Source organism: Pyrgilauda ruficollis, unplaced genomic scaffold (assembly GCF_017590135.1).
Source record: "Pyrgilauda ruficollis isolate IOZ18807 unplaced genomic scaffold, ASM1759013v1 scaffold100, whole genome shotgun sequence".
Taxonomy (NCBI): Eukaryota; Metazoa; Chordata; class Aves; order Passeriformes; family Passeridae; genus Pyrgilauda; species Pyrgilauda ruficollis.
This window is the reverse complement of record NW_024508102.1, coordinates 418,304-432,156: the sequence shown is the minus strand read 5'-3', so window position 1 is coordinate 432,156 and position 13,853 is coordinate 418,304. Positions and strand designations below refer to the sequence as shown.

At 52.7% G+C, this 13,853-nt stretch overlaps 1 protein-coding gene across 3 annotated transcripts in view; it reads right to left on the bottom strand.

Annotated features, from left to right (window-relative positions):
* The window catches only part of KCND3 (potassium voltage-gated channel subfamily D member 3), an 88,291-nt gene extending 74,706 nt beyond the window's left edge, over nt 1–13,585 (bottom strand). For all 3 annotated transcript variants that reach the window (XM_041468133.1, XM_041468124.1, XM_041468142.1), the window contains exon 1: nt 12,477–13,585. In XM_041468133.1, the coding sequence (XP_041324067.1) occupies nt 12,477–13,585 (1,109 nt within the window). The remainder of the gene's footprint in view (nt 1–12,476) is intronic.
* Between the last annotated feature and the right edge of the window lie 268 nt (nt 13,586–13,853).

Below are 13,853 nucleotides of genomic sequence, written 5' to 3'. Positions count from 1 at the left end.
TCTGTTTTGATATTGCCAGGGAAGCAGTTATTAATGGCACAGGAATTCTGCCCAACGTTTTCTGAAGTGCAGCTGCACCAGGAGCTGGGGTGGGCAGACAGGGGTGAAGAGCTGGGGCTCGCAGAGGACTGTCCCAGCAGGGACACGGGGCTGTCCCGTGAGACCAGGGTGTCCCCAAGGCCACGCTGGCCCTGCGCAGGGCAGTTCTGCTGGCAGCACCCTCGCTGTGCCTGGAGTGGTCCCTGCACCCCAGGAATGAGCCCCCGGGTGGCACCCAAGGGTCCAGAGCCCCTGGAAGGACACACAGCCACGGCCTTTCCTGGGCAGGGTTTGTGCTGCAGGGACCCCCGGGCACGGCACACCAGCAGCTCCCGCCACAGCCTTTGTTTCTGACAAAAAGTGAATCACAAAAGCTGCTGGAATTCATTTTCAGTTCACAGTACATTTGGTGCCAGACTCTCCTGCTGCAAGCATGTGAATATATCCTGACACGTACAGCGAGCTGCCTGCGTTTGTTTTCCCTGGCTGTGCACTTCAGGGCATGCGTGCAGAGCTTTAAAGATTTATATTTTTAAAGCCTGAACTCCGATTTTCTACACAAAATCTTTATCTCCCACCAAACTAGCCATTCCGTGTTACTGGATAGTTCATGTATTTTCCTTCCCTTTTCTTCCTCCAATGTTTTTTAGCCCTGCTCAGATGGAAACAGACAAGTGATGGACAGTGCCAGGGTTCTGGAGTGGCACAGCTAAAGGAAATGAGTACTTTAGACAATGTTTCAGTATGTGCTGAAAATCTAAGAAGAAATGGTAAAAATAAATGTAAGTGTTGCTCTGTCAAGTCAAAATGAAGATTTCATCTGTAGATCTCTTCTCCTTTTCTGAAATCTCGTTTTCCCTTTCCATTTCCAAGTCACCAGAAGTGAAAGCTGCACCAAGGGTGGGGGTGAGGGCCGTTCCTTACAGGCACTCCTGCCTTTCTGGGAAACAAACTGCCCACGGGGCAGTGTGCATGGGAGATTTCCTTTGGGTCTTCTCCTTCTGGGAAATAAACTGCCCACGAGGCAGTGTGCATGGGAGATTTCCTTTGGGTCTTTTCCAAACCCTCAGAATTGGCATCTGCTCTGCCAGACCTCCCCAGGCACCAACGCAAGGCTGGGGTTTCAGATGGAGATTCACAGGGATGAACCATTTCAGGAGCGTTTTTTGATGTGGTTTTGGTTCTCTGGAGTTTCCTAGTCCTGCTCTGCAGTGCCTTAGGGGGAAGGGTCTGATGTAAATGGGGAAGGAAAGTTACCAGGACATGTGAGAGGAAACGAGTCGTGTCGGTGCATCCTCCTCTGGATCCCAAATTGTGCAGAAAGGACAGGACTGGCAAAGAGCCTCTGCTCCTTGCTGATCCTTCCTGACATCCACACCTTCGGGAAAGGCTCTGCCATGACCCTGCTTTGCTGCTGAGCCTCAGGAGCCTGTGTGCAAACTGATGGAGCTGTTTACCTGTGCTGGATCTGCGGCAGGGCTTCCCCAGGCAGGAATTCAAGCTTGTTCAATAGAGCTCATTAGGTAATGAGCTTATTCACTAAGCTCATTAGTGGTGGAATTCATCCTGCTCAGCCCTCTGCAGCCCAAAATCTTGTATCCCCTCAGCCCAGCTTACTGCTCGTGCTGACCCTTAGCTAGAGGGATGCCTTTTACCAAATTTCATCCATTTCCCGTGTTTTCATTCAACAGCTGCTTTGCTGAATGACTGTTTCCATTATTTAATCTGCCCCGCTCTTCCTCTCTGGTAGAAAAATATCTAAGAGGGCTGAAATCTCCTGTGTCGGGTGTGCCAAGGCTGGGGTGCCTTGCCAGCTCGTTTCATGAGCTGAAGCAGGGTGTGTGACTCAGCAGGGCTCATCCTGTGCCGTGGTGGATGCTCCAGCCTTGGTGAACAGAAGGTTGGGCAGATGTAAGTAGGCAGGAAAACGAAAGAGGCACCAAGTAGAAGTTGTGATTGCCTCCTGCGAGCTGCCCGTGCTTGCCCATCTGCACACAATCCTGTGCTCCTGGGGGAAGGTCTGAAGCACACACAGCCACAGGCTGGGGATTTCGTATTTTGGTTAATTATGCAGGGATGAGAGAGTGAGGTTGGTGGAAAGGGTGCCTCAGGTGCGAAGCTGGGTGGGAGACAGGGTTTTAAATCTTCCCGAACCAGCAGCACAACTGAGATGTGTGACAGTGAAGAATGTGTGTTGGCAATAATGCTTCATTGATTCGTGCTCAACGTGGTAAATTTAGGAGCTGTTTCTACTCATTTCAGACACTGATTACTAGAAAAAGGCTCTGCTGCAGTGGAGTAACGGAGCTGTCAGAGCCTGTTCCATCTTCCCTCACAAGAGGCAAGCAGAAAGAAGCAAGCAGAGCTTTTCTCACATTAATATTGATGACAAAGCCCAAGAAATGATGTAAACATCAAAAAAGCCCCACTAAAACAGGATTATGATTGAGAATGAGTTTTGAGCTCAGTGGCAGGGAAGGATCAGTTTCTGCCAGGCCAGCAGGAGTGGAGCAGAGGAGCAGAGGAGGAGCAGGAGCCCCTGCACACCCTGGCAGGGCTCACCGGGGGCCAGCAGCACTGGGAGCACTCTGGGAGCCCTGGAGTGCCCCTGCCAGGGCATTTCATCCACGGGGGATCAGTGTCTGCACTGGGAGCCTCTCTGCAGCAGGGACACTTTGCTTCCACTCAGCATTCCTGATCCCAGCTAAGGCCCCAGGGCCGATGGACGCAGGAGAAGGCAGCTCAGAGCAGCTTTCTCTCACTTCAGCTTTCCCTTTGAAGACAGCTTATTTCTGCCCAGGTTGTGAGAGGAGCTGGCTTGCACAATCCTTTCCCATTGAAAAATAAAGTGCTATTTTTGTTCTTACCACAGTGGCTGTAATTAATATTTGAGGAGGATGGCTCCCTCGTGCTCTAGATCATACAAATACAGAGGAAAATGTGCACGTGTTGTCTCCAAATCACAGCCCAAAAGTGACGTGGGGCACACAGACATGGAATTGAGGATGGTGGCCCCGCTCCTGGAGGTGTCCAAGGCCAGGCTGGATGGGGCTCTGAGGAACCTGGCATAGTGGAAGGTGTCCCTGCCCACGGCAGGGGGTGGGAACTGATGAGATTTTTCCAACCCAAACCATTCTGGGATTCCATGGTTCTAACTACATGAGAAAATAAGCAAAATTAAATAATAGTAAGAAGCTTTTTCCTTGATGTAAACAAGGGGGGGAAAGGGCTGCCTGGTGGTGGGGTGCAATCTTGTTATCAAGGCTGCACATTTGCATATTAAAGGCTGAAAATGACTCAAGGTTTTATCATCTGCTGTTTTCACATCTGATGTGGAACCCTGTATCTACAGGCAGGATGAGAAAAACAGCAGCAGTTTGTGACTTTTGGATGGCAAAGGGAGTCACAGGGCCCTGAGCACACAGCCAGGAGCACGTGAAGGGTGGTGGGCCAGAACACAAAGCTCAGGGCTCTTCCCAGGGCTGGGGATGGGATTTGGCTGCCAGGACCTGCTCAGGGTGGCCCAGGGCTGGGGGCTGTGGGATTTGGCTGCCAGGACCTGCTCAGGGTGGCCCAGGGTTGATGGGGCTGTGGGATTTGGCTGCCAGGACCTGCTCAGGGTGGCCCAGGGCTGGGGGCTGTGGGGTGCCAGGGTGTCACTGCCAGGGAGCCTCCAGCAAGCCCCAACGTGGGGCACATTCAGCAGCCCCCGTGTGTTCAGGACTTCCAACTTGAATTGTTTGACCTTTTTCTGAGATGGCTGCACAGCACAGAGACCTCAGAGCCCTGTTCCAGCTCAGTTCCAGGGCTGTAGCCTCACGGCAAGGGCTCCAAACAGCCCTTCCCAAGGGCTCTCTGGGCAATCACATCAGCCAGATTTCACAGCGTCCTGGAGGCAAAAAGCTGAGGCTGATCTGTGTTTGAATTGTGCTGCAGATGGCAGCCCGAGAGGAGAGCAGCAGATCCCGGGCAGTGCTGCCCAGTGATGCTACCCAGTGATGCTGCCCAGCAGTGCTGCCCCGTGATGCTGCCCAGTGATGCTGCCCAGCAGTGCTGCCCAGCAGTGCTGCCCAGTGATGCTACCCAGTGATGCTGCCCAGCAGTGCTGCCCCGTGATGCTGCCCCGTGATGCTGCCCAGCGATGCTGCCCAGCACTCGAGCGGGGCAGGAGGGAGCTGAGCATGGCTCCCAACCTGAGCATGCCTAAGAACAGCTCTGAGCCTGAGCCTACCTAGAAACGGCTCAGAGACTGCCTAAGAACAGCTCTTAGACTGCCTAGGAACAGCTCTGAGCTTGCCCAGGAGCAGCTCTGAACCTGAGCCTGCCTAGGACCGGCTCTGAGCCTGCCTAGGAACAGCTCTGAACCAGAGCCTGCCTAGGAACAGCTCTGAGCTTACCCAGGAGCAGCTCTGAGCCTGCCTAGGAACTGCTCTTAGACTGCCTAGGAACAGCTCTGAGCCTCGAGCAGGGCAGGAGGGAGCTGGGCATGGCTCCCAACCTGAGCCTGCCTAAGAACAGCTCTGAGCCTGAGCCTGCCTAGAAACGGCTCAGAGACTGCCTAAGAACAGCTCTTAGACTGCCTAGGAACAGCTCTGAGCTTACCCAGGAGCAGCTCTGAACCTGAGCCTGCCTAGGACCGGCTCTGAGCCTGCCTAGGAACAGCTCTGAGCTTACCCAGGAACAGCTCTGAGCCTGAGCTTGCCTAGGACCGGCTCTGAGCCTGCCTAGGAACAGCTCTGAGCTTACCCAGGAACAGCTCTGAGCCTGAGCTTGCCTAGGACCAGCTCTGAGCCTGCCTAGGACCAGCTCTGAGCTTACCCATGAAGGGCTCCAAGCCTGCCCAGCCTCATTTCTGAGGCAGCCTGGAAAGGCAGTGAGTTCTTGCACCTTTGGAAGGGGTAATGAATTGTTTCCTCCTCTGGCAGACAGTGATTTGACTTGCCACATGCCTCCCAGTAATTTCCCAGCAGGTTTAAATGTTGGAACAATGGCATTCTGTTAGATATTGATTTTAAAATAACTCTTCCACACTTAGTCGTAACTTTAGGAGGTGAATTACAGCCCTTGAGTGTTCTAATGTAGCAGTGGTAAATAGTTAAATAGACACAACCACTTTCTGCGGCCTGGTGCGTCCAGGAGAAGGCAGAGCTTGGCTGAATGCTGCCTGTCTTCTGCTCTGCAGGAAAAACATTCACCAGTCTGCCTTTGCGGGGGGAGAACATTACCAAATTCACGATGGATGTGGTGGGGTTTGGCAGAGAGAACTCCTGTGCTCGGTGGAGAGGCAGCGACAGCGGGGGCGGTCGGTGAGGACCAGATCACAGCTCTTTCCTTCTGCTGCTGCAGAGCAGCTCTGCTCGGGGGCATGTCCCTGCCAGCAGCCTGGGGCTGCCCTGTGCCACGGGCAGTGCCAGCTCTGGCCGCAGGAAGGGCAGGTAACCCTGCCACGTGCCCTGCAGGAGCTGGGGCAGCTCCGGCCCGCGTCCCTGCGGGCACTGGGGACAGGGACAGGGAGCCATGGCTGTGCCCTGTGCCAGGCTCTGAAACCAGAGCAGCTCCCTGGGCACTGGGGACAGGGACAGGGAGCCATGGGGAGAGCCATGGCTGTGCCCTGTGCCACGCTCTGAAACCAGAGCAGCTCCCTGGGCACTGGGGACAGGGACAGGGACAGGGACAGGAACCCACGGCTGTGCCCTGTGCAGGGCTCACTGTGCCCTGGAACCAGAGCAGCTCCCTGGGCACTCTGTGCCACAGCAGCACGGGGCTGGGTGTGGGATGGCTGCCAGGGAACCACGCTGGGTCCTGCTCAGGAAAAGTTTCTCCCTTTAAATTACACTTTTTTGTATTTTTTTTTTCCTTAATGACATGTTTCCATTACAGTGCCTGGAAGTAGGCTGGGTTTGGTCACAGCTGTCCCCGTCCCCAGAATCACAGATTGCTTTGGGGTGGAAAAGACTTTAAAGATCACCTTGATTTAATCCCCTGCCATGGGCAGGGACACCTTCCACGGTCCCAGGCTGCTCCAAGCCCCAGTGTCCAGCCTGGCCTTGGACACTTCCAGGGCAGCCAAGGCTGCCAGGGCCTCCCCACCCTCATAGGGAAGAATTCCTTCCCAATGTCCAACCCAAACCTGCTCGCTTGCATTTTGAAGCCGTTCCCCCTTGTCCAGTCACTCCACCCTTGAAAGCACAGATCCCTTAAGAAATTGCAGTAAAAACATCTCCTGGTTTTGTCCTGACATTAAAACCAGGTGTGGGATTATCTCAGATGGCTGTTGGCAGCACCCAGCTCCTGCCAGAGGGGCTGCCAAGGCTCGGGCACTCAGCTCACCCTGAGCTCCTCTCCCTGTGCGCACCCATGGGCTGCAATCAGCTGAGGAACCTAATTAGTTCTGGCTAATTTGTTTCAGGGCCTTTGCCTTCTCTTCCTCTCTCCCTGCTCTCTGACTGGCAGTGGCTACTCTGTCCCGTATTTTCAGCTGATGTCTGTAAACTGATTACTTTTACTGGGTCAGCTCTGTTATGAAATTATCGTTTTATGAGACTAAAAATAGCCCAGATCCAGTCAGCACGCCAATCACTTCCCTTCATCTCCAATCCAAATGCAATGTTATCTTTAATCTGTATTTCTCAGGCACTTACTGTGAGGCAGGTTAGAAAGAAAAGTGGGGGGAAAAAGAAAGAGGAGATCAGAAAAAAAATCTGTAAATCAGTTGCTATAGATGCATCCCTGCCAAGGCTTCCACTGGTAAATTTAGCAGTCACGTTACCATTTTAGTCAGCACCATTTCTTAGCCTTATTCAAAATAATTCACTTCTCACACAATGAGATACCCTAAAGGCAAGTTATTTTGTCTTGCACATTAAAAATGGTGCGTTTGCACATACGTGCAACTGTTACAAATATCCAAAGCCACAAAAAGCGTAAGGATGGATAATTTTTTTTAAGAGAGGGGAAAAAAATCCGGTGAATTCCACTTGCTCTAAGAATGAATAAAGGTATTTTAATACTTCTGGGGTTCTGGTGAATACAAATAGCTCAAAAATGAGATGCTTGCCTGAGATTTATACCAAGGTAGTGAAGGGAAAAGGTTCCATCTGTAGTTTCTGATACAAAGAGACTTTGCACACAATATCTGTAAATCCATTAGGAGAAGAAAACTGATACAGTTTTGTATAAGATGAAGCTGCAGTGAAGAGAATGAAAGCTCAAGGAAATGGCCTCTTTGTGCAGCTCCCCCAGCTCGTGCTTTGATTGGACTTTCTGTGTGTTAAATTCAAGCAGCTCTTTGGCCCGTGGACATGAGGAATTGTTGACTGTGTGGGAAATGGTGAGAGCAATGAAATTCCAGCACCTTCCTTCCCAAAGGAACCACCCCACATCTCAGCCGTCCTCCCACTGGTGATGTCAAATTCGCAAAGCGGCGTTTCTATCGGGAAGCTTTCCCTGATTCAGTTTGACGGCGGCTCCCGAAGTCCTGACGCGCACAACGCGACTCCCGGCCCAAACAACGATCCCTCCCGAGGAGCCGGGAGCGGCGGCGCTCCAGAGATGATTTATGGTTTTCCTTCCCTTGCGAACTGCTCTCGGTGTGCGCGAAGGAGGGTGAGTGAAGGTTACGGTGAAGGTTTGGCTGTGCAGCAGCAGCGCTGCAGCGTGCTCGGGGCTCAGCCCGGCTGCCAGCGCTCTGGCCCCGCGTGCCACGGCCCTGCTCACACTCATCCCCCCTCCTGGCACCTCCGAACGCCAGTACAAAGAGGAAACCCAAGAAATAAGGGGTTTTTAAGCGGGACAGAGATTTCTTTCAGCGCGGTCGCTCAGGCGCCCGTTCGCTCGTGGTCCCTCTGACCCAGGCTGGCAGAGGCAGAGCTGAGCCAAGACAAACCAAACCAGAGCCTTCCCCAGCCCCTGCCTCTACACACCCAGCTAATAAACCCTCTCAGAAACTGCAGCTCCTGCTCCGTCAGGCTGCTGACATGAGCAGGGCTGTTTTATCGGCTCTCCCGTGTTAACCTGCTTCCTGAAATGAATTCCAACGGGTCTGTGTTGTCCAAGTGCACTGAGCTGTGTCTTTCAAACCCATTGACCAGAGCAGCCGACCCTGAAGGGGGAGAGTGCTCTCAAAGCCATTATGGTGGTGCGGATTGTGAGGGTGACAGCCAGGCAGAGAACTTCTCCAGAGAGCTCCCTGAGGCTGTGGGAGCTCAGCCTTTCTGGGCAAGAGAAAGTGCCCAGTGAATCCCCCAGGACAAACCAAACCAAACCCAGCAGCAGCCTCTGCTCCTCCCGCTGTGGCACTGCTGCTTTCTTGGCAAAAATGCCCCAAAGGTCTCGGTGGCAATTCCCTCCAGAACATTCCCTCCTTATAGCACCTGCCAGTGCCTAAAGGGGCTCCAAGAGAGCTCGTTTAAACCAGCTGAAATTTAAATGTAGGACAATTTACATGGGCATGGACTGACAGGGCAAGGAGAGAAGGCTTCCCACTGCCAGAGGGCAGGGATGGATGGGATATTGGGCAGGAATTGTTCCCTGTGAGGATGGGCACAGGTGCCCAGAGCAGCTGTGAGTGCCCCTGGATCCCTGGCAGTGCCAAGGCCAGGCTGGGCAGGGCTGGGAGCACCTGGGACAGGGGAAGGTGTCCCTGCCATGGCACTGGGGGGCTTTGAGGCCCCTTCCATCCCCTCCCATCGCAGGCCTCCGCTCCCTCCCAGCCTGGCTGCTGTGCCCAGCCAGCCCCAGGGGCTGCTCCGTGCCCACGGGGCTGCAGGAAGGTTTTTGTGGCGCTCAGGTTTCCACAGCTACCATTTGATGCCTCTGCTGCGGGTCATAGACACTGCCTCGGAGCCTGAAACATACTGCTGCTGTCAGATTAAATGAAAACAGCTGTAAAAAGCCTAGAAAAACACTTTCTCTGGGCAAAGCTGGCGTGGGGTTTAGTGGGGGGACGGAGGTTTCGTGTTTGTGCTGCACATGAGGGGAAGCAGCAGAAGCTGGGGCTTCCCCATCCATACTGCTCCCTAAAAGTGAATAAAACTGAATATTGGGTGGGGCTGGGAGCAGCCTGGGCTGCTGGGAAGTGCCCCTGCCCGTGGCAGGGGGTTGGAATGAGCTGGGTTTAAGGTCCCTTCCCACCCCAACTCTTCTGTGATTCCATGAAAACCAATGCACCGAGGGAGCCAAATTCACTCGAATTAACACATTTCTGTAGAGGTGAAAACCCACTGCCTACTGAACTAGCTAAAAGGCAGGACAGGGACGGGGGGCTGGGGTGGGCTGGCAGCATCTGCATTCTGAGCTGGGGCCAGGGCCAGAACCTCCTGCAGGACACAGCAAGGGTCTGTCAAAGGCAGAGCTCAGAGCACTGGGGCTTGGAGAGATGGGAGCTGTTGGCCTCTTGAGGAAAATGTTTCTGCATGAATTGGAGAGCTGAGTTTGAATTAATTTTGAATAGTTGTTTCAGTAATTCAGATTGATTTAAGATGCACCCAAGAACAATGCTTTCATTACAAAGCCTCCTGAGCAAAATTTAAATTGTGTTGAATTAAAAACAGCCTCTGTTAAGCCAGGGCTGATGAGCACAGCAGAGGGATCAGAGATGCAGGGTCAGTATAATTGAATTCCTTTGCTTTGTTTCCCACTCCAGAAAAGCTGCTGTACCTCTCTCCCTGGGCTGTTAACTGCCTAAGGATCTGCAATCATCCTGAATCTCTCTAAACTGGTTTGCATGGTAACCCCACCAAAACCAGTGCTTATTTATTGATGCTGCGCTTCACCTTCAGTAAGAAATGCATTTTTATTGCATTTTATTTATGGTCAGTCTGGAAACGTGATTGTATCCCAAAGGTACTTGGGAATGTGGGAGAGCAGCTGATGCACAGTGCAGTGGAGGGTTAATGGTCTCCTGCTGTTGGTTTGTTTGTTTGTTTGTTTGTTTGTTGTAAGTAAACTTTGGTTTTACACAAATGGGGCTTATCTTAGGAACAGGGATAAAGTTATCCTGCACTTTGCAGATCACTCCTCTAAGGCACTCTGTCAAAGCAGTGGTGGGATTCCAGCCTCAGGGAAAGCTGCACTTATCTGGGTTTGAACGTACTGGTGGTGAAAACAAACTACATATCTATGATTTTGAGTTAAAAACTGTCGTGCTTCATAGTTTCTTAAGTGCTGGCTGAATTATTAAGGGCAAAAGGCAGGAAATACTTAAGATCTCAATAAAAGCTCTGAGTGCTGCTGAAATCCAAGCAGTGGAGTGGCCAGCACTGAGGAGGGCAAGGCTGATGGATCGGGAGCACGTTGGAGACCTCGGCTGCATCCTCTGCAGGAGGAATTGCCAGGACTCTCATTAGTAACAAGATCCTTCCACACGGATTGAAAAGACTTCTGAAGAGAGATGTATCTGAAATACTGCCTGAAAGTGCCAGTTTGTCAGAGCTGGGAGGATTTTTGGGAGATGAAGGGGGCCAGGAGGGTTAGCCCTGGATGGTGAGCTCCCCCAGGAGGGTTAACCCCCACCCCACACAGGGGGAGACAGGAAGGTGGAAACAACTGAAAGTCCCAAATCTGTACCACCAGAAGTCTCAGTTTTAAGACTTTGACAGCATTTTATAGGTCCCTTCCCAGTGAGCCCTTACAAAGCCATGTTTAAATGTCTAATTTCTTCAGTCCATGTCAGCTCATTTCCAGCACTTGTTCCTCTGTGATTTCTGTGATTACACCAATCTGAGAACACCCTGAGCTCCCTGGGTTTGTGCCTGTGCTCAGAAAGGGAGGGAAGGGACCCAAACCGAGCACAGCCCGGCGGGGGCAGAGCCCCAGCTGCTCTCCAGAACATTCTGCACATCCTGGGGCCGTTCCCAGCCCGCAGAGGCCAGCCCTGAGCCCAGGGCTCCTGTCACAAGGACTAACAGCAGAGTGGGAACGGGTGCAGGCTGTGTCCGTGCAGGGACGGGCGTGAGCACTGTCAGAGGGAATCTGGAAACAGAGCTGGGTTTTCACACCTCTCCCCTTGTCAGAGACACGAGAAGGAGCCAGCCCAGGCAGGTGTCCCTCTGAAGCTGATCAGATCCCGTGGTGGGGGGACCTGACCAGTATGGACCAGTCAGAACATGGGAAGCTGAGCTACAGCGTGGGGCAGGGCTGGGCTGCAAAGCCCAGCTTTGATTTCTAAATTTTACCTTTCCCAGGGGAAGGAACAGCTTTTGCCATAAACCTGCAAACGTTGCTTAGCTATTAAAAAGGAAGAATAAGAGGTCTTTAGGTGACTATGACAAACAGGTTCTACATTTGCACTTAATGTAGAAATTCAGACTTTCAGTTGTCATGTGCCCAGATTCGGCGCCTTTCTGACAGCTGAATTATGATTTTAATAATTTAAAAGTGCTGCTGTGAGCCTGTTCATGTATAATAGCACAGAGAAGTGTTTAAAATCAAAAGCAGTTTAGAGAAAAAGTGGTCTCTGCATTACAAGGAGGAGAATTGGCTACATCTGAGTATTGAACTGTGTGAACTCTCCAGTGGGAAAACTCGTTGCAAAGTAACTCTAGATTTCCTATCCTGTTGTGACTTGTGGGATGAGGAGATTGCCCTCGATCCTGGCTCTGTGTGTGCCCGAAGCAGCAGCCTGCAATGCCCACTTTCCTCTACACAACCTTGTCAGGGTGAGGGTTTGGCCATTCTGCTCCCAGGGGTTTTAGTTCAGAGCAGCAGAAGCGCAAATCTGTAATCTCAGTGGCAACATCTGTGAGACAGAAATGAAATATAAGGGGGAAAAGAGCCCTCCAGGCTACATTCCCCTTGCTTTGATTTCACTATCTTTGCACCTGTCCATGGGAATATTTGAAATTCCACTGCAGCTGCCACAGCTCGCTGGGTTCTCAAACTCACAGCTAAACACAGACAAGAAGCTCCTGTCCTGCTCAACCGAGTGAAAACCAGATCACATCCTGGCCATCACCGAGTGTTTCAGTACAGTGACCCACAACATCCACTTGGACTCAGCAAATCTGTAGTTCCCGGCAAGTCAAGGGCAGAAACAAGGACTGACATTGCAAGGAGACACAACAGACACATCAGCAGCTTTGTGTGAGACGCGTGGCTGGAGCCAGTGTCAGAGCGAGCAGAGCTCCCTCTCCAGCCCCTCGCACTCGGGTCAGCTTCTCCCTCCTGCAGGAATGAATCAGAACCTGCTACTCCGCCACTCTGCTCCTCCTGCACTCGCTTGCCGTGGAGCCGAGCATTTGTCAAGTGGGTGTAAGTGCTTTTTCTGGTTTATACAACCGCACGCAAATTGCACGAGTTGTAAGGCAAAGAATAATCAAGCCCTGAGCACTTCCAGCCCCTTCTCGAACATGCACCCAGGAAAATGCTGAGGAGGAGCTGAAGTCAAGCTCCCAGTACATGCTTGCCTGCTGCTCAGGAAAAGGAAAAGTAATACTCACCCCAGTGTTGTCATGGTTACAATAGTGTACCAAAAGGAAGCAGGAATACTGGTGAATTTGCTCGCCGAGGACCCTTTCTCCGCATAAAACATCACAGTTGCAAAGATGATGATTGCCATAGTGAGGGAAAAGAGGAGAAAGCCAAGCTCGGAGGCACAGCTCTTCAAAGTGTAGCCCAAGATTCTCAGGCCTTGGGAATGGCGGGAGAACTTGAAAATCCTGAAAACCCTGAAAACCCTTAGGGTGACGAAGGCGCCGCTGACGTCCTCGTTGTTGGTCATCACCAGGCCGATGTAGTAGGGCATGATGGCCACCACGTCGATGATGCTCATCACGCTGCGGATGAAGCGGTAGCGGCTGGGCGCCGCGAAGAGCCTCAGCAGGTACTCGACGGTGAAGATCATCACGCACGCCGTGTCCAGGCAGAAGAAAGCCACGGCGTAGCGCTCCCCGCAGGGCAGCTCCTTGTTCCCCGGCACGGTGCCGCAGGGCACGGTCTCCACCACGTTGGTGATCACAGAGACGGCGATGAAGAACCCGGTGACGTAGTAAAAGACTAAGGCTAAGGTGCTGGTGTGGGGGTTCTCGAAGGCTCGCCACATGGTCTGCCGGAAGCTCAGCGAGGGCATGGAGCCCTCCTGGTTGTTCTCCGAGTCGTTGTCGTCCATCAGCCGCTCCGCGTTCTCCCGCTTCCTGTCCTTGTACTCTTCGTAGCAGCAGTCCCCGATGATCTCGGGGAGGATCCCGTAGAAGGCGAGCTCTTCGTCGTAGGCAGAGATGCACTCGTACCTGGGGTAGTGCAGCTTGCCAGTTCTATAAAAATTGAGGATGCACCTGAAGACCTCGGGGTCCCGGTCAAAGAAGTACTCCTTGGTGTCTTCGTTGAAGAAGAACTCCTTCTCCGTGCTGCCCAGGAGAGTGTCCGGGTACCTCTCCAGTGTAGTCCTCCAGGTCTGGAAACGCCTGCCACTCACGTTGAGGATGATCAGCTCATCCTGCCTCTTGTTTTTCTCCGTCGGAGCCAGTGGCATGGGGCAGTTGGCCACTGGCATCCATCCTATGGCAGCCGCCCTGGCGAAGGGCAGCCACGCCGCTACTCCTGCTGCCATGGCGAGCCCGGGCCGTGTTACTGGAGGTGAGGCTGGGGGTGCTGCTGGGACCTGCTGGGAGTCAGAGCAGTTCCATCTGGAAGACAGGAGAGAAGAGAACACAGCACACAGTCACGCGGGGCGTCCTGCCCCGCTGGCTGGAAGAGCCCAGGATCAGCACAGACGCCAGAGGTTCCAGCCACTGGTGAAGAGTGATGTTGAACAAGGCACAGGATAATCAGCTCAGCGGGGTTATGGCATTATTATAGATTGAAATTTTGAATAGCAA